Below are 17,439 nucleotides of genomic sequence, written 5' to 3'. Positions count from 1 at the left end.
CGAGGAAAAAGGATATGATCAACACCAAAAGCTTGAATTGAATCCACCGGAGAAGAAAAGAATGGAGAAAGAAGAACGAGTAGAGCATCTTCATGAGAAACACCGGGTAAAAACATGAAGGAAAAAGAATGGAGATACTTCCATCAATAAAATGGATACTTGAATAAGAAATCTGGTTCCTGAAGAAAAAGGGTGGGAGGGAGGGAAAACAAAGGCAATTTGGGATGAATGAAATGAACACCGTTGAAAAGAACTGAGATTGGATCTTGCAAATGTTGAAGTGATCGGATCCACTTGACGAGAAACACGCCGGTAGAGAAGGAATTTAGATGACAATCTCGATGATCAAGAAGGATTTGTATTCACATAGAAATATGAGAACACCGCTTGGAAAAGGTATGGAATCAACATTTGACTTCGAAGCAACTCGAATACCACAATCCAAAACAAAACAAAGGATTGGCTTGCAGAATAAACCGGAACAAACATATGATAGAGATTTCGTCCGAAGTTTTCGTGGTGGGGCCTACACGGGCTCGATCGTACAGCACCATCATGTACAAGGCAGTGCACATGACATACGAAGCGTCCCCGAGTCGGCATAGCCAAGGACTCTTTAAGACACAACGAGACCACTGTAAAACCGACCGTGAATAGGCGGACCACTAGACGTCGAACCCCAATTTCATATCATACATCTGTCGGAAAGATATCCTAAGAGCTACTTGAATTCCCACTTATGAAACTCCCGAAACTTTTCCGGTTATGCAATCAGGTGTTGGGGATACAGGGGAAGCATAATATCTCACCCAAATCTAGCAAATCCTACATCCAGCTGTATCCATCCTTCAACACATAACCGAGAAAAACTTTGGAAATTGTCTACCTCAACCTTCGAAAAGCATCCGTTATACAAGTTATGGCAATACTCCCGAACTCCCGCCCCAGTACTGGGTGGCGTCGAGGTTATCTCACCAACAACTGCATAAAAGAGATTTTCGATGTCGGCGAACTAAACTCAGGTATTCCAGAACTGCAACGATAAAATTGTGACGACAACACCTCGGAGCTCAACTCCCCGGGACACTGCCACAACCCCTAAATGACAGGAGGCACCAAGAACAATGTTCTCGTCACAAAAACATCGGAACGATTCCAAGATACCCGCGTGATCCTAAAAAAATTTAGTGAAATTTGAGAAGAGAAGAGTCAAAACTCTACGTCAGGAAGCCTTACCAGAGCGATGAAGGGACTGGGGAGTAAAAAGAATTCCTAAACTCTCTGGTATATAATTCCTAAATGACTCAAAACATTTTTCTAGACTCAACTTGTCCGCTAATCCGATCAAGCAGTGGGGGCTCCTAAGGTCGGGGAAGGCTCTGATTACCAACTTGTAACGCCCTCGATGCGACTATATCTCCCACGTGTCGAAACACGACTTAGAGGCATAACCGCATTGAAAGCAATGTCGCAAGTGAGGTAATATTCACACAACCCATGTAATACATAAGGGAAAGAGATACATAGTTGGCTTACAACCGCCACTTCACACAATTACATGAATAAGCATTACAACATCCAAATACAATCAAGGTCCGACTACGGAAACAAAATAAAAGAAGACTACCCCAAATGCTACACAGATCCCCGATCGTCCCGACTGGGCTCCACTACTGATCAACTGGAAGCGGATCAACATAAAAGACAAGATCTTCATCGAGCTTCTCTTTGAGCTTGGTTGCGTCACCTGCTCGGTAACATCGGCACCTGCAAACTGGTTTTGGAAGTATCTGTGAGCCACGGGGACTCGGCAATCTTGCACCCTCGCGATCAAGACTATTTAAGCTTATGGGTAAGGTAAATGTATGAGGTGGAGCTGCAGCAAGCGACTAGTATATATGGTGGCTAACCTATTCGCAAAAGAGAGCGAGAAAAGAAGGCAAAGCACGATCGAGAAACCATGATCAAGAAGTGATCCTAGAACAACCTACGTCAAGCATTACTCCAACACCGTGTTCGCTTCCCGGACTCTGCCGGAAAGAGACCATCACGGTTACACATGCGGTTGATGCATTTTAATTAAGGTCAACTTCAGGTTTTCTACAACCGGACGTTAACAAATTCCCATCTGCGCATAACCGCGGGCACGGCTTTCGAAAGTTCAAATCCCTGCAGGGGTGTCCCAACTTAGCCCATCACAAGCTCTCATGGTCAACGAAGGATATTCCTTCTAGCGGGAAGACCCGATCAGACTCGAAATCCCGGTTACAAGACATTTCGACAATGGTAAAACTAAACCAGCAACACCGCCCGAATGTGCCGACAAATCCTGATAGGAGCTGCACATATCTCGTTCTCAGGGCACACTCAGATGAGCTCTCCATACAACTAAAACCAAACCTCGAGTTTCCCCAAGGGGGCGCTGCACAGGACTCTAGTTTGGACCAACACTCAGAGGAGCACTGGCCTGGGGGGTTAAAATAAAGATGACCCTCGAGTCTGCAGAACCCAAGGGAAAGGAAAAGGCTAGGTGGCGAATGGTAAAACCAATGTTGGGCATTGCTGGAGGAGTTTTATTCAAGGCGAACTGTCAAGGGGTTCCCATTATTACCCAACCGCGTAAGGAATGCAAAATCCGGGAACATAACACCGATATGACGGAAACTAGGGCGGCAAGAGTGGAACAAAACACCAGGCATAAGGCCGAGCCTTCCACCCTTTACCAAGTATATAGATGCATTAATTAAATAAGATATATTGTGATATCCCAACAAGTAAACATGTTCCAACCAGGAACATCATCTCCATGTTCCAACAAGGGACAAACTTCAAACTTCACCTGCAGCTAACAACGCTATAAGAGGGGCTGAGCAAAGCGGTAACATATCCAAACAAAGGTTTGCTAGGACAAGGTGGGTTAGAGGCTGGGTTCAAACAATATAGGAGGCATGATAAGCAAGTGGTAGGTATCGCAGCATAGGCATAGCAAAAGAGCGAGCAACTAGCAAGCAAAGATAGAAGTGATTTCGAGGGTATGGTTATCTTGCCTAAGATCCCGCAAGAAAGAAGAACGAGTCCATGAAGAAGACAAACGGACGTAGACGAACGAATCCTCACAACACGACGTTACCGGATCCAACCCGAAGAAGCAAACACCGGAAAAGAAGCATACAACATAGTAAACAACCAACACATCAACATGGCGTGATGCACAATCGAGTATGATGCATGTCCGGTTTAATGAAGCATGGCATGGCAAAGTGCACAAACAAACCTACAAATTAAGTGGAGCTCATCATGCAACGGAGTTGCATATTGAAGAAAACACCACATGACTTATTTAGTTCTCTCTCGTTTATGTACCCAACAAGATTAAATATTGTTAGCATGGCAAGAGGGTGAAGCAAATGAAAACTACATATCTAGTCAAGTTTAAATGAGGCCGGAACAACATACAACAAGTCCGGAGACAAACCTCATGTGCAATTTAAGGATTTGGTACTGTTCTGCCCCCAACCATATTTTAGATTTGTTAAACATGCAAAGTAAAGCCACCATGTTAAACTAGGCAAAATTCTACCCCATTTACATATAAAGTTTATTAAAAACCGAGCTACGGTTATTTAGTTATGAATTAAATCATATTAACATGGCATTTAAGCAAATTTACTCAAACAGCATTTTAAACATTTTAAACATGGATGAAAATGGCATATTATTAAACTAGACAAAATTCTAAGCAACTTTCATATATAATTCATTTTAATCCGATGCACCAATTGTGAGTTATTATATGCATGTAGTAGAAGGAGGTTTCTGTAAAACTGCCAACTCTGGAATATTGACAAAATCGCTGAAAGAAAAAAAAACAGGAGCGGGCCAAAACTGAAACAAGGCGCTGGGTCTGCGGTGGCTCACCAAGGTCTAACTTCAACTGGGCCGGCTCTGTGGGCTGCAACTGGCAGAAAGAGGTGGCGGTGGGTCTAGGCGAGGCCTGTCCGGGCGCAGTCAACGCGCCTGGTTCCTTCGATGCAGGGAGGCAGGGAAACGAGCTCGTGCTCGTCAGAAGGCAGCGACGCGGCAGGGGTGCGTGGGACTCCGGCGAGCGGTGAGATGACGCGGCTTCGGCGTGGCGTCGGAGAGGATGGCAGGAGGCGGGACGACGTGGGACTTGTGGTCAACGCGGCAGGGGCGGCTTCCTCTGTCTGCTCCCGACAGAAGGATGAAGCATGGCACGAATGGAGCTCGAGGGAAGCAGCGGCGATCTGGAACTCCGGCGGCTGGCCACAGGTGATGCTGGCGACGGGAAGGTTCGGACTCGAGCTCTGTTCGAGCACAAGATGGTGCAGGGCAAGGCGGAGGAGGCTCAGGGTCTCCTGGTTGTTGCAGGCGCGCGGGCGACAAGGAGGTCGGGATGGCAAGCTTGAGGCAGAGGCGGCTGGACGAATCTGAGGTGGGGGAGGCGCGTGAGGTCCAGGTGCGGGACGTCGTTCTCCAACGAGGCAGGGGCGCAGACGACACGGAGACGGCCGGATCCGGGCGGCGAGGAGGCAAACGACGACTGGGCTGGGACGGCACAAGGACGATGCCGACGTGCTCCACGGCCACGTCAGTCGGCGGAACTTGCCAGTCTTGGAGGAGATTGAGGCACGGCGGGTGGGGCCTCGCTGGAGCTAGATGGATGGGTCGTTGCGGTTGCGGGCCGGAGCGGCGTTGTGGCGAGGCCGAGGCTGGCTCCTTTCGGTTCCTGCGAGAAGACGCAGAGGAAGAGAGAGATGAGATGATGGGGATGGAAAAACAGAGGGAAGAAGGAAAAGGGAAAGGGCGAGGAAGTGTTGGCCTGGCGCTCCGGTGGTCCTAGCTGCGGCCGGAGATGCTGTGGCCGGAGATGCTGCCGTCGGAGACACGCAGCCAAGGAGAGGCAGCTGCTCGGGCGTGGGTGCTGGTTGGGTGGACTGGACGCGTCCAAGGAAGACAGAGGGAGCTGGTGATTTGGAGCGATGGGGAATTTAGGGAAGAGGGTGGAGGCAGTTGGTTGGATCGGGATGAGATCCCGAGGTGGAAGAGGACTGGTGGCGGCGGCTGGGAGGATGGGACAAGGCTCCTAAATTTTAGGGTTGGACCTCAAGTATATATAGTAAGTGGATTTGGGGTGCATCTGGGCCCTCAATTAAAATCGGACGTTCTCGGATAAATAGGTTAGGGGGCCCAATTAATAAAATGGAGATATTTTGTAGATGTTTGGGGATGATCTGGATCCAACGGTGACGACTGTTCGGGTCGGGTCCGGGACAATTTTTCGGACGCGCGCGAGGAGGGCCACGGGCTGACGAGAGAGGTTAGGTTGGGTCTGGTGGATTGTGAAGAGAGGGTTGGTCTGAGAGAAGAGGGGAGAGATGCAGCCCGGCACGGTTTTCGGAGACCGAAAACGTCCGACGTTAGACCGGCTATACTGCCGTTATAGTTATCCGTTGGGGCGTCAAACGGACTCCGAACGCGATGAAACTTGGCAAGCAGCCTACCTACAACATAAAAACACCGCATGCCAACTTTCATCCCATTCCGAGAACATTTTCCAGCCACTTATAAAATAATATTTCGGACGTGCCGCGGGCGCGTGCAAGTGTGGCTGGGCTCAGAACAGACAACAGAAGGAACTGGGGAAACCCGGACGGATGCAGGTTTTGAAAACATGATGATGCAATGCACATAATGACATGATGAAATGCAACACGCAAGCAAATGACATGGCAACGACATCGAATAACTGGACGACACCTGGCACATCGGTCTCGGGGCGTTACACACCAATTGCCACCGACAACATCCCGGAGGCAACTTCAAAGAAAGATCGCTGCCGGGCAGCGGAAGAATATGTGGTTGGAGTCCTCAAGTACTTTGCATAAGGGTCATAACCCATTCCCCGGGCCATTGTGTTTGAGAACCTTCGTGCCCGAAGGGAGGCGGCCGCGCACCCACCGCCAGAGGAAGATGCGGATCTTCAATGGCAGTTTAATCTCTCAAAGGAGAGTTAACTCGTTCGAACCTGGCGAGGCCAATAGCGCGTGATATAAGGACTTGGCCAAGAACCTCCCACTTGGTTCAAGTGTCCATGAGATCGCGTCCTCCTCAAGGGAGGAGGCGTGGAGGGCTATGCGGTCCCGTTCAAGCAGGCCAAAAGTGCGTCGGAGGGCGATGCTCCCCAAGTCCTCTAAGGCCGCACTCACCATGAGTTGTGGGCGAGTGCAAATACTAAATAGCGCATAGAACCGTTCTGCGAACGGTCTATCGCCCGACCACCGATCTAGCCAAAACATGGTGTTTGTACCTGTCCCCACTGAGATCGAGGAGCCGATCTGAAGGACTGGTAATAACTGCATGATTGACTGCCAAGATTAGGATCCGCCAAGCCTTGCTTAATTATTGGTTGATAAGGCCCTTATTCTCTCACACACAGAGATAGGGACAACAGTAGGAAGTTGAGAGTGGTCAACGTGGGATATAGAAGGCGGTATAAGTGTTATTCATTACATTTGGCGAATGCTTAAGGGCTGAAAGGAAGCAACATTCATACAACATCCTCTATTACATTAAAAAAACGGAAACATAAATTTCTGCATAACATGGGCTGAAAGGAAGCAACATTCATGCAACATTCTTTATTGGATTACAAAAAAAACAGAAACATATACTTCTGCATAACATGTGAACTGTAGTGCCAAACCATTCACTGACTTTATTCCTCTGGCATTCTTAACTAGTAGCTTCCTATTCTCCGAGAGCGAACACGACCGCATCATGGGTGTCAGCCAGACCGGTGTCGGTCTTGATGGTGACCTTATCAGCAGAAGACTCATCCACATAGACCTCGACCAAAGAAAACTCCTCGACCTTGACCCCGGTGACCTTCTTCATCTTGCCCTTTTCCACAAAAGCGGTCACCTCAGTGTCGTAGAAGACGGTCTGGTTGAGCTTGTTGAACATGTGCTCTTTCTTATTCTTTTGAAGTATCCACACGAACCCACTCTCACAGTTGTGCCCGACCTCCTCGATGTCATCCATAGGAAAGAGGCCTTTCGGGAGGCCAAGCACTTCGAGAAGCTCGACGGTCTTCTTCTTGCAGATATCGTTCCCCTTGTGGACCTCGGCGCCGGCACGGTGGCTCTCAACCAGCTGGGACGCCATTTGAGCTCCTTAGCCGGTACTTGTTTGCTCCTTAGCCGGTACTTGTTTGCTTTGGAGTGGTTTGTGGATTGGCAGATGAGCTTGTGGTACTTGATAGATGAGGATCTGATGGTGCTGCCTTATATAGATGGTGCAAACTGTAACGGCTCCTAAATGTCTCTAAGATGGATTCGTGGGCGGCTGCGCGCGCCAGCCCAGTGAGACTGGCAGCTCTCCTCTGTGGAATTCCTTTTCAGATGCTTCTGTTTTGAGGAAGAAAAATGAACGTCTCCCCTTTGGAGTTAGCTCATTACGTCCAGCCATATCTGACCATTGAAATGCCTTATGCTGAACTCCACACCAGAACACTGGTCAAGGATGACTAAATTGACCATTGCGTATATATTGGTGTAGAAGAAGTCCATGTCATCTTATCCAACAAGCCGGGCTCCATACCAAGCACAAGTTGGTGGCCTCGGGTGATACCAAAAATCAGTTCCCGAGTAAAAAAAAAAACCTGTTCCCGTTGCACTTAGACTACAAGCTTTGTGGGCAAAGCAATTGACGGAACGCTGACCTTGTTTTCATGTAAACTGAGAAATTATTCCACAATGTTTCTTTTTCCGAAAAAACTAATAATCTATTCATTTTCAATCATGACAATACAATGAACATAAATAATAATAAAAAATTACATCCAGATCCGTAGACCACCTAGCGACGACTACAAACACTGAAGCGAGTCTAAGGCGCCGCCGTTATCGCGCCTCCCTCTCCGGACACAGGCAAAATTTGTTGTAGTAGACAATCGAAAAGTTTTTGTGTTAAGGTCTCATAGGACCAGCGCACCAGAACTGCAACCGCCGCAGATTAAGAGTAGCGTAGATCGGAAGGATTCAATCTGAAAACACACGAACGTAGACGAACGACGACCAGATCCACCAAGATAGATCCACCGGAGACACACTTTAACACACCCATCGACAATGCTAGATGCATCACCGGGACGGGGGCTAGGCGGGGATAATTTTATTCCATCTTTAGGAAGCCACCATCGACTCACCTTTCTGAGCAAGACACAAACCCTAAGAAAACTCCAATAAACAACTGGCTCTCAAATGGCCGGGATCCACCGCTCTCAAATGGCTCTAGGGCCATTGGAGACAGGGCGATGCTGGCGGGAGGCGGAAAGACCCTAAGCCTTTTGTCTCATCTGGTGAACTACCATGATCGCCAAAGCACAAGGAGTTGATCCCTAACATGTCTAGAGCAAGCGTCCAACATCAGGTTCAGTGTTAAAGTCACGTGGCCATGTACCTTCAATATTCTGTTGTAACCATCCTCCGTGGTCTTCTAATTGTGAGTGGCCAGGTCGGGTCGCTGGTGCTCATGTTATGTGGGTTAGGTTGTATCGATTCTAACCCGGTTTCTCGTTAGTCAAGCGGGCATTTCTCACTCTCTTCTTAATTAATGACAATAACAAGTCTTCTGCCTCGTTAAAAAAATGCTATTAAAGAATAGAGTAGCTTGGCATCGTCCTAGATTTTGGTAGTTCCATGCACAGAATTGTTTTTGCCTATTAAAATGTTTGGAATAGCTTACTTTTGCATATTTCATGGCTGTTTTTCCTCACTAAATTGAAAAAAAAATCCATAGTTTAGCAATCACAAACTTAGCCTTTTTATAGGTATTTTCCACATCAAATTGTAAGATAATTTAGCATTTCAACAGTCACAAACTTAGCCTCAAACTAACTACTAATTTCTAATCCTTCCCGTTCTCAACTGAGTAGAGGATTGTGGCATGATGAGTGCTTTCCGTTTTATGTTGTCTGTAACCAAATCTTTAGAGATGTAATGGTGGAACATTAAAAATATCTTGAGCAACTTGTTTTCACATCAATCTCAACTTAGAATTGGAAAATAATTTAATCCTCAACCGTAGCCGTAGGAGTTTTGCTCTGTGTTGGCTTTGCCATTCTCTTTTACTAGTTCCTAAATTTTGGCTAGTTTTGGCTTGCTCTGGTTTCTGCTTTTGTTCTCTTTTGTTCCTTTGCATTTTCTCGGCAATCTGTCAACACAAGAAAAAAATCAAGACAAGAACTTGTTTTCGCATAAAAATATGTGTCTAAAACGATAGTTTTTCACATCGATTTGAACCATAAATGTGGAAATAAACTCCGATTATTTGATATTAGCGAGAAAATTAAAATAAACAAAACAGGAAACTGTTCCACAGTGTTTCCATTTGAGCCTTGCTGTTGATATCTTTTTTTAGACACTGCTATAACATACATCTAAAATTATGAAATGTTAAAATCAACATGAAAATCCAAATATCGAGAATCAAAATTAGATTTGTTCTATGCATGTCACGGTTCATGTTGTATTTCAAAGCCTTGCTTAATTATTTGTTGATAAGGCCCTTATTCTCTCTCACACAAAGATAGGGACCACAGTGGGAAGTTGAGAGTGGTCGATGTGGGATATAGGAGGCGGTATAAGTGTTATTCATTACATTTGGCGTACGCTTACAGGCTGAAAGGAAGCAACATTCATGCAACATCCTTTACTACATTACAGAGAAAACAGAAACATAAATTTCTGCATAACATGGGCTGAAAGGAAGCAACATTCATGCAACAGCCTTTATTAGATTACAAAGAAAACGGAAACATATACTTCTGCATAACATGTGAACTGCAGTGCCGAACCATTCACTGACTTTATTATTATGGCCTTTTTAACTAGTAGCTCTATTCTCCGAGAGCGAACACGGCCGCATCATGGGTGTCAGACAGACCGGTGTCGGTCTTGATGGTGACCTTATCAGCAGAAGACTCATCTACATAGACCTCGATCAAAGAAAACTCTTCGACCTTGACCCCGGTGACCTTCTTCATCTTGCCCTTTTCCACAAAAGCGGTCACCTTAGTGTCGTAGGAAACGGTCTGGTTGAGCTTGTTGAACATGTGCTCTTTCTTCTTCTTTTGAAGTATCCACACGAACCCACTCTCACAGTTGTGCCCGACCTCCTCGATGTCATCCATAGGAAAGAGGCCTTTCGGGAGGCCAAGCACTTCGAGAAGCTCGACGGTCTTCTTCTTGCAGATATCGTTCCCCTTGTGGACCTCGGCGCCGGCACGGTGGCTCTCAACCAGCTGGGACGCCATTTGAGCTCCTTCTTAGCTGGTACTTGTTTGCTTTGGAGTGGTTTTCTAGGTTTGTGAATTGGTAGATGAGCTTGTGGTACTTGATAGATCAGGATCTGATGGTGCTGCCTTATATAGATGGTGCAAACTGTAACGGCTCCTAAAGGCCTCTAGGATGGATTCATGCGCGGCTGCGCCGGCGCCAACCCATTGAGACCGGCAGCTCTCCTATGTGGACTTCTCTTAGATACTTCTTGTTTTGAAGGAAAAAGATGAACGTCCCCCCTCTGAAGTTAGCTCATTACGTCCAGCCATATCTGACCATTGAAATGCCTTATGCTGAACTCCACAGCAGAACACTGGTCAAGGATGACTAAATTGGCCATTGCTTACACAAGAAGAATCTTCAAGTCTTTTGATCTCGAGCGACTATATTGACCAGAGAGTAGAAGTCCCAGTGATCTTGTATAGTAATTAAGAAGCTGGGGTCCGTACCAAGTCACAATGCTGCAAGCTGACAAGCTAGATTAGATGTCTATATGCACCATCTGCCAAAGTTTTCCATCTGCAGCTTAGCCTCGAGTGCTAACCTCTGTTCCATTTAACTCGCAGGAATTCAGATGGAACATAAGTTGATGTCGAGTGATACAAAAAAGCAATCCTCAAGGTATGTGAGCAAAGCATTGCACCGAATGCCGACAAAGGAACATTCAGAGAACAGTATAATCATCATAACAATAACAAATTCAAAACCAAATATGTTCCGTCAACACATCCAAAGAGGAAGTGCAACAAGAACCACACTGAAGATGTTACATCAGGCATCCGAGTAAGTTTGCTAGGACCACAATATAACTCCATCTATCATTACAAGATCAGACAAGCAAGCAGAACATCCAGTGAACAAGGCAACCTGCAGTCAGACCGGAGATCTCACGCCTGCGCCGTCTCCCTTTCACGGTTCCACCGCTCAATCTTCGCCCTCCTCTCCTCGCTGCCCTCCCTGCTCCTCCGGCTATGGTGGTAGTAGTCACCATAGCCGCCGTGGTCCAAGCTGCCTCCATAGTAATCGGCTAATCGCCATGGTCCCTAGACCGTGAGGAGCGATAAAAAATATGATCGTAGTAGTGTTTTAAGTTATGTCGTTTCATGTTTAATGTGCAACATTTAGTACTAGAGTTCAAAATATGCAGTGAATTAATGTGCTTATGATCATGTTCCAAATATTAGGGTTCCTGGTGACCAAAAACCTTCCATTCACCGAATTATTTTTGCCTATTTAACTACTTGCAATAACTTACTTTTGCATATTTTACAGCTTTTTTTCCTCTCTAAATTAATATAATATATTCCATTGATTAGCAATCACAAACTTAGCCTTTTTATAGCTATTTTCCACATCGAATTGTCAAATAATTTAGCAGTTCAACAGTCACAAACTTAGCCTCAAACTAACTAATTTCTAACCCTTTTCATTCTCAACTGAGTGGAGGGTTGTGGCATGATGAGTTCTTTCCGTTTTATGTTGTCTGAAGCCAAGCCTTAAAGATATAATGATGGAACATTAAAGCAACTTGTTTTCACGTCAACCTGAACTCAGAAAGAGAAATTAATCTGTGGATCATGCAGCCTCAACCATAGCAGTATGAACTTTGCTCTGTGTTGGTTGTGTCATTCTCTTTGCTAGTTCTTAGATTTTGATTAGTTCAGGCTTGCTTTGGTTTCTGCTTTTGTCCCATTTTTTTCCTTTGCCTTTTTCTCGGTGTTCTTCTAATGCTACAAAATAGCATTCGAGAGAAGAATTTGTTTTCACATACAAATATGTGCTTAAGAAAAACTTTTTTTTTTCACATCGATCTGAGGATTCTGAACCATTCTCTGAGATGGAAGTTGAGAGTCATCGATGTGGGATAGAGGAGGGGGTATAAAACTGTAATTGCAATTATTCATTTCACTGTCGAAAGCTTACAGGCCGAAAGGGAACAACATTCACGCAGCAGCCTTGAGCTTACAAGAAAACGGAAAGATACTTCTGCATAACATGCGAACCATAGTGTCGAACCATTCACTAACTTTATTATTTTGTGACATTTCTATTTAGCTCCCTATTCTCCGAGAGCGAACGTGGCTGCATCATGGGTGTCAGACAGACCGGTGTCAGTCTTGACGGTGACCTTATCAGCAGAAGACTCATCCACATAGACCTCGACCAAAGACACGTCCTCGATCTTCACCCCGGTGACCTTCTTGATCTTGCCCTTCTCCACAAAAGCGGTCACCTCGGTGTCGTAGGAGACGGTTTGCTCGATCTTCTTGAAGGTGTGCTCGCTCTTCTTCTTCTGAAGCATCCACACGAACCCGCGAGCGGGTTGTACCCGATCTCCTCGATGTCGCCCATTGGAAAGAGGCCTTTCGGGAGGCCGAGCTCTTCAAGGAGCTCGACGGACTTCTTGCAGACTTCGCCCCCCTTGATGACCTCGGCCCCGGCGCGGTGGCTCTCGACCAGCTGGGACGCCATTGGAGCAAACTGGTTTGCGTAGGAAGTGGGTTTCAGGTTTGTGAATTGCCAGACGAGCTTGTTGTAAGCGATAGATTAGGACCCTATGGCGCTGCCTTATATAGATGCTGCAAGCTGTAGCGACTTTGAAGAGCCTCTACGATGGGTTCATGCGCGCGCCAGGCCGCCAGCCCAGTGAGACCGGCAGCTCTCCTCTATGGACTTCCTCTTCCGTATACTTCTTTTTCTGAAAAGAAAAGAAGAACGTCTCCCCTTTGGAGCTAGCATTATTACGTCGTCACGAACAAATGATTTTGGATGACCATTGAAATGACTTTGTGCTGAACTGCACAACAGAACACTGGAGTTGAGCTGGTCACGTATGACTGAATTGACCATTGCTTACACATGTGACATGACGAACCTTCAGGTCTTTTGATCTCAAGCAACTAAATTGACCAGTGTAGAAGTTCCTGTGAACTTGTCTAAGAAGCTGGGCTCCGTAGTAAAAAGATCAAGATTCGTACAAGAAACCTGAGTTGGTGATCTCGAGTGATGCAAAATTCAGTTCCCATTGCACTTGCACTCGAACAAGCTTCGTGAGCAAAGCAATCCGCCGAATGCTGAACTTGTTTTCACATAACAATGCGTACATGAGAAAAAGTTTTCCACATCTACCTGAACCTGAAACGGGGAAATTATCTGCGACGGTCTGATTTTGGCGAGGATAAAAATCAACAACACAAGCTAGATTAGATTTCCAACTGCAATCCCCAATGCATTTAGACTGAAACATGGAATGTGAGCAAAGGAACATTCAGGGAACACACTATATAATCATAACAATAACAAGTTCAACACCAAATACAATCAGGCATCCGAGGGCGAAGATTGAACACACTATACCATCAACAAATCTAAAGAGGAAGTTCAACAAGAACCACACTAAAGATGTTACATCAGGCATCCGAGTAAGTTCACTAGGACCACAATCTAACTCCATCTACCATTACAAGATCAGACAAGCAAGCAGAACATCCGGTGAACAAGGCAACACTGCAACCTGCAGTAAGACCGGAGATCTCACGCCTGCGCCGTCTCCCTCTCACGGTTCCACTGCTCGATCTTCGCCCTCCTCTCCTCGCTGCCCTGCCTGGCAGGCGCCTCCCTTTCACGGTTCCACTGCTCAATCTTCGCCCTCCTCTCCTCGCTGCCCTCCCTGACCGGGCTCCTAGTCCTAGACCTGTGTCGCCGGCGCAGCCTGCTCCCATCGCTGTCATAGTTGCGGTTCCTCTCGCTGCTCCTCCGGCTATGGTGGTAGTAGTCGCCGTAGTCACCACGGTCCAGGCTGCCTCCATAGTAGTCGCCACGGTCCCTAGACCGCGAGGAGCGATCACGGTCCCTGGCGTGGTGACGGTAGGGGCTCGGGCTCCGGCTGCTCCTGCTGTGGCTCCTCCTGGACCTATGCAGGTGCCCATACAGCCTCTTCCTGAGGTCCCTGCCAATCTCCTTGACATGCATGAAGTTGCAGTACCCTCCACGGTTGCAGTTGTGCTCCTCGAACTGCCGGCAGGTGGCCTCCCGGAAGTCGGTGACGGGCGAGAACTCAGCAATGATGGGGCGGCCCGAGTAGAACCTCCCCTGCAGCGCCTGGAGCGCCTTGGCGGCCTGGTCCTCCTCCCTGAACTGCACGTAGACGTTGCCGATGAGGTGGTCGGCGAGGTTGTCGCAGACGTGCAGGTTCTCGACCTCGCCGTGCTTGCTGAGCTCGTCGAAGATGTCCTCGTAGAAGTCCTCGAAGTCGCCCTGGATCTTGACGGGGTCGATGGGGTTGCCCTGCGCGTCCACGCCCGGGGTGATCATGTCGGGGCGCTGGTACATGTTGCAGAGCAGCAGCGTGGGCGAGACGGACGGCTTGTTGTGCAGGCGGGAGCAGCGGTCGCCGTGCCGGCACGCGCCGATCTTGAAGTAGAACGGGCAGTTCACGCGGTCCTTCTCCGTGCCGAAGATCGACGCGAGGTGCTCGGCCATGGCGCCGCCCCCCGGATTCGCGCCCCCGCAGAAAAGCTAGAGATCTCTGCACTCCCATCACACGAATCACAAATCACACACACGAGATTGCAGCCAAGATTAACGGATAAACACTCAAAGGAGGGGGAACAAGAACTTGTCATGAGTAGATACTGCAAGCAACTCATCCCAATTCCGGTGGAACCTTCAAAATCAGCAGGCACTTAAATTCCGGATCAGATCGAAAGAAAACGGAACTAAACGAAGGTAAAGACTAATCCATAACTTTTATTTATCTCTTCGATTCGCGAGGGGGGAAGAACCTATCTCCCGACCTGATAAGAATCGACAGAGAAGACACACGAAAGCATCGTCAATCAATCCGATCCGTTCGAACCGAGAGAAAAAAGAACGAGCGTGATGCGCGGGCACGGGCAACCCAATCCGTTCGACCCTACACATGCATGTATAGATCTAGGATATTACGGGAGGAGGCGGCGGCTTACCGGAGATCAGCGCCGCCGTAGCCGGAGGGGGAGCAGAAGGTGGAGCACGGCAGATTTGTTTTTGTTTTGGATGCTTCTTCCAGTAGCATCTGGAAAAGCGGATATAAAGGCCGTGGCGGCGTATCCGGACGTTGGTTGGGTGTCGGACGGTGGAGATGTGGCAGGCTGGAGACTGCTAGAACCTTCGAGGGGTTATGGGCGTTGTTGGACAGCCCATCGCTGGCCCGGTCCAGCAAGGCGGGTATTTTATGTGTTGAACATTGCAAGCCCATCAAGTCATGTGAGAGGTAGACATCGCCTGTGGGCAGGATAAATATTATCAATCGCATTTTATCTTCTCAAAAAAAATCAATCGCATTTCAAAAAGATAATATTATCAACTGGTTGCCTACTAAATTGCTTCTTGTTTCTCAAAAAAATTATTCGCTTGCTCTCTCTAAAAAAAGGCCTACTAAATTGTTCTCAATTTCTATAAAGTTGCCAAATTTTAGAAAACTTGTGCATTGCCAAATGTTACCTTGCCAAAACATTGGCCAGCCAATTTTTTCTACAAGCCAAACATGCTTCAAAATCAGACACTGCGCGTAAGAGAATCCGTTAAACCATATAAAGAAAAAAAACTTTAAAGTTTTCTTTCCCAGCTCGCAAGGCGACTAGGGCAAGGCCTTTCTCCCCTTCATCTCTGTCAACGGGCTCGTGGATTTGCCTCCCCTTGTGCATGCTGCTCCAGTGGGCGATGGTGAGAAGGAAAATCCTAGTGCCTCGCTCGGGCTAGTAGATAGGTTAGGATTTTACTCCTTGCAGGGGTAGAGCTTCATCATTGAGTCGGCCTTTCACGCTCCGATCCTCCTCGAGTTTGTCCCTCGGGATGGATTCGATGGAGCTGGCGTAGATTCATGTTGACTCCATGACGACAAGGTTAAGGTTTCTCGTCGCGTTCGCGATGACAAGATTTGGTGTCGGGTTCTTTAGATCGATTCAAGAGTTCAACGACGTCGGCTGCGACTCCGGGAGCTGGTCCTTAGAAGAACATGCATGAATACTACCTAGCTTTCATTGACAAGGTCAGGCCATCTCCAATATGTGAGCGATGACACCAGCGCGTCAACAGTTTGTTCTGGCGATGGTTGCGGTTGTTTGGTGGTCCAGGGACCTCAATGTATTTTTTATTCTGTTTGTAGTGCTTTGTATTTCTTGTAAACCTTTACAATATATTTGGATCATTTTTATAAACATGTGTAAAAATAAAAGGGGTGTCCACATGTTGTTTGTAGAAAGTCACACGTTTGGTTTGGAGAAATTAGTGATAATGGATGTGAGTTTAAGGGGTATGAAACATTGTTTTGTTCTATGGCAAATGAGTTAAGGAGGAAAGGGGAGAATTAATAAGGTCAATTCTCACGTATCTTTCCATGTCCCCTGTTAATTCACACGGGATAAAAGATTCCTTCAAATTCTCACCACTAGTTGCCAAACACACAATTAGTGGTGGGGTACAGCGAATTTCATCTTCTTCGTCTTCAAGAAGCATAGTATGAAATTCGTCGTGGTGGTTTATGTAAAAAAGAAAGGCATGGTACTTATATTTGTCTTGAAGAAGCATAGTATGAAACACATTATGGTATGATAGGTCGGAAATTACATTTTGAAGTTCCAAGAAATGCTAAATTGAATTCTACATGTGTGCAAAGTTTGATGGTGAAATAGGTTAGCATGTGAGCTACACAAAAAAAGAAGATGTGTGGATTTTTAGTGGTGAACAGTGTGTGTGTTGTTCATGCTTTAAAAATCATGAAAAGGTGTGAATCAAAGTTTACATTGTTTGACTCAATGCTTAGATGTTGCATAGATGACTTCAATTCAATTTTAAATGGACTTGAGTCTTTTTTTTGTGATGATCCCTGTCGCATCATTGTGGGACACGACATACGATCAAAGCTAGTGTACTACATTAGTGTTAATGTTGATCAAATATCTGCACCATGTGGACGTGATAATTAGATTCTATTAATGCAGTGTCAGATATTTGCATCAGCTTATTATATGAATTGGATACCTATTACTTAATACTCTCTCCGTCCCAAAATTTTTGTCTTAGATTTGTCTAGATA

General features: G+C 46.6%; 3 protein-coding genes and 1 pseudogene across 4 annotated transcripts; all 4 read right to left on the bottom strand.

Moving 5' to 3' along the window:
* Nucleotides 1-6,597: 6,597 nt before the first annotated feature.
* LOC125556262 (uncharacterized) lies at nucleotides 6,598-7,290 on the bottom strand. The gene has a single exon (XM_048719033.2). It carries the CDS (start codon nucleotides 7,183-7,185, stop codon nucleotides 6,769-6,771), a length of 417 nt encoding a protein of 138 aa, XP_048574990.1. The 5' UTR covers nucleotides 7,186-7,290; the 3' UTR covers nucleotides 6,598-6,768.
* A 2,492-nt stretch (nucleotides 7,291-9,782) lies between these two features.
* LOC125556261 (uncharacterized) lies at nucleotides 9,783-10,431 on the bottom strand. The gene has a single exon (XM_048719031.2). The coding sequence runs from the start codon at nucleotides 10,334-10,336 to the stop codon at nucleotides 9,920-9,922; it is 417 nt and encodes a 138-aa protein (XP_048574988.1). The 5' UTR covers nucleotides 10,337-10,431; the 3' UTR covers nucleotides 9,783-9,919.
* Nucleotides 10,432-12,224: 1,793 nt separating this feature from the next.
* LOC125509786 (uncharacterized) lies at nucleotides 12,225-13,581 on the bottom strand (annotated as a pseudogene).
* A 47-nt stretch (nucleotides 13,582-13,628) lies between these two features.
* On the bottom strand, nucleotides 13,629-15,486 carry LOC125509785 (splicing factor U2af small subunit A-like). Of its 2 annotated transcripts, XM_048674819.2 has the most exons (3): nucleotides 15,329-15,482; nucleotides 14,980-15,157; nucleotides 13,629-14,889 (listed from the first exon to the last, which is right to left on the bottom strand). In XM_048674819.2, the coding sequence occupies exon 3, from the start codon at nucleotides 14,841-14,843 to the stop codon at nucleotides 13,896-13,898; it is 948 nt and encodes a 315-aa protein (XP_048530776.1). In that variant the 5' UTR covers nucleotides 14,844-14,889; nucleotides 14,980-15,157; nucleotides 15,329-15,482; the 3' UTR covers nucleotides 13,629-13,895. The 2 variants fall into 2 exon arrangements, with proteins under 2 accessions (XP_048530776.1, XP_048530775.1); XM_048674818.2 differs by lacking the exon at nucleotides 14,980-15,157 and having other exon boundaries at nucleotides 15,329-15,486.
* Nucleotides 15,487-17,439: the final 1,953 nt, after the last annotated feature.

Source organism: Triticum urartu, chromosome 5A (assembly GCF_056163025.1).
Source record: "Triticum urartu cultivar PI428250 chromosome 5A, HENAU_Tu73, whole genome shotgun sequence".
In the NCBI taxonomy this organism is placed as follows: domain Eukaryota; kingdom Viridiplantae; phylum Streptophyta; class Magnoliopsida; order Poales; family Poaceae; genus Triticum; species Triticum urartu.
This window is presented reverse-complemented; position numbering and strand designations above follow the sequence as displayed.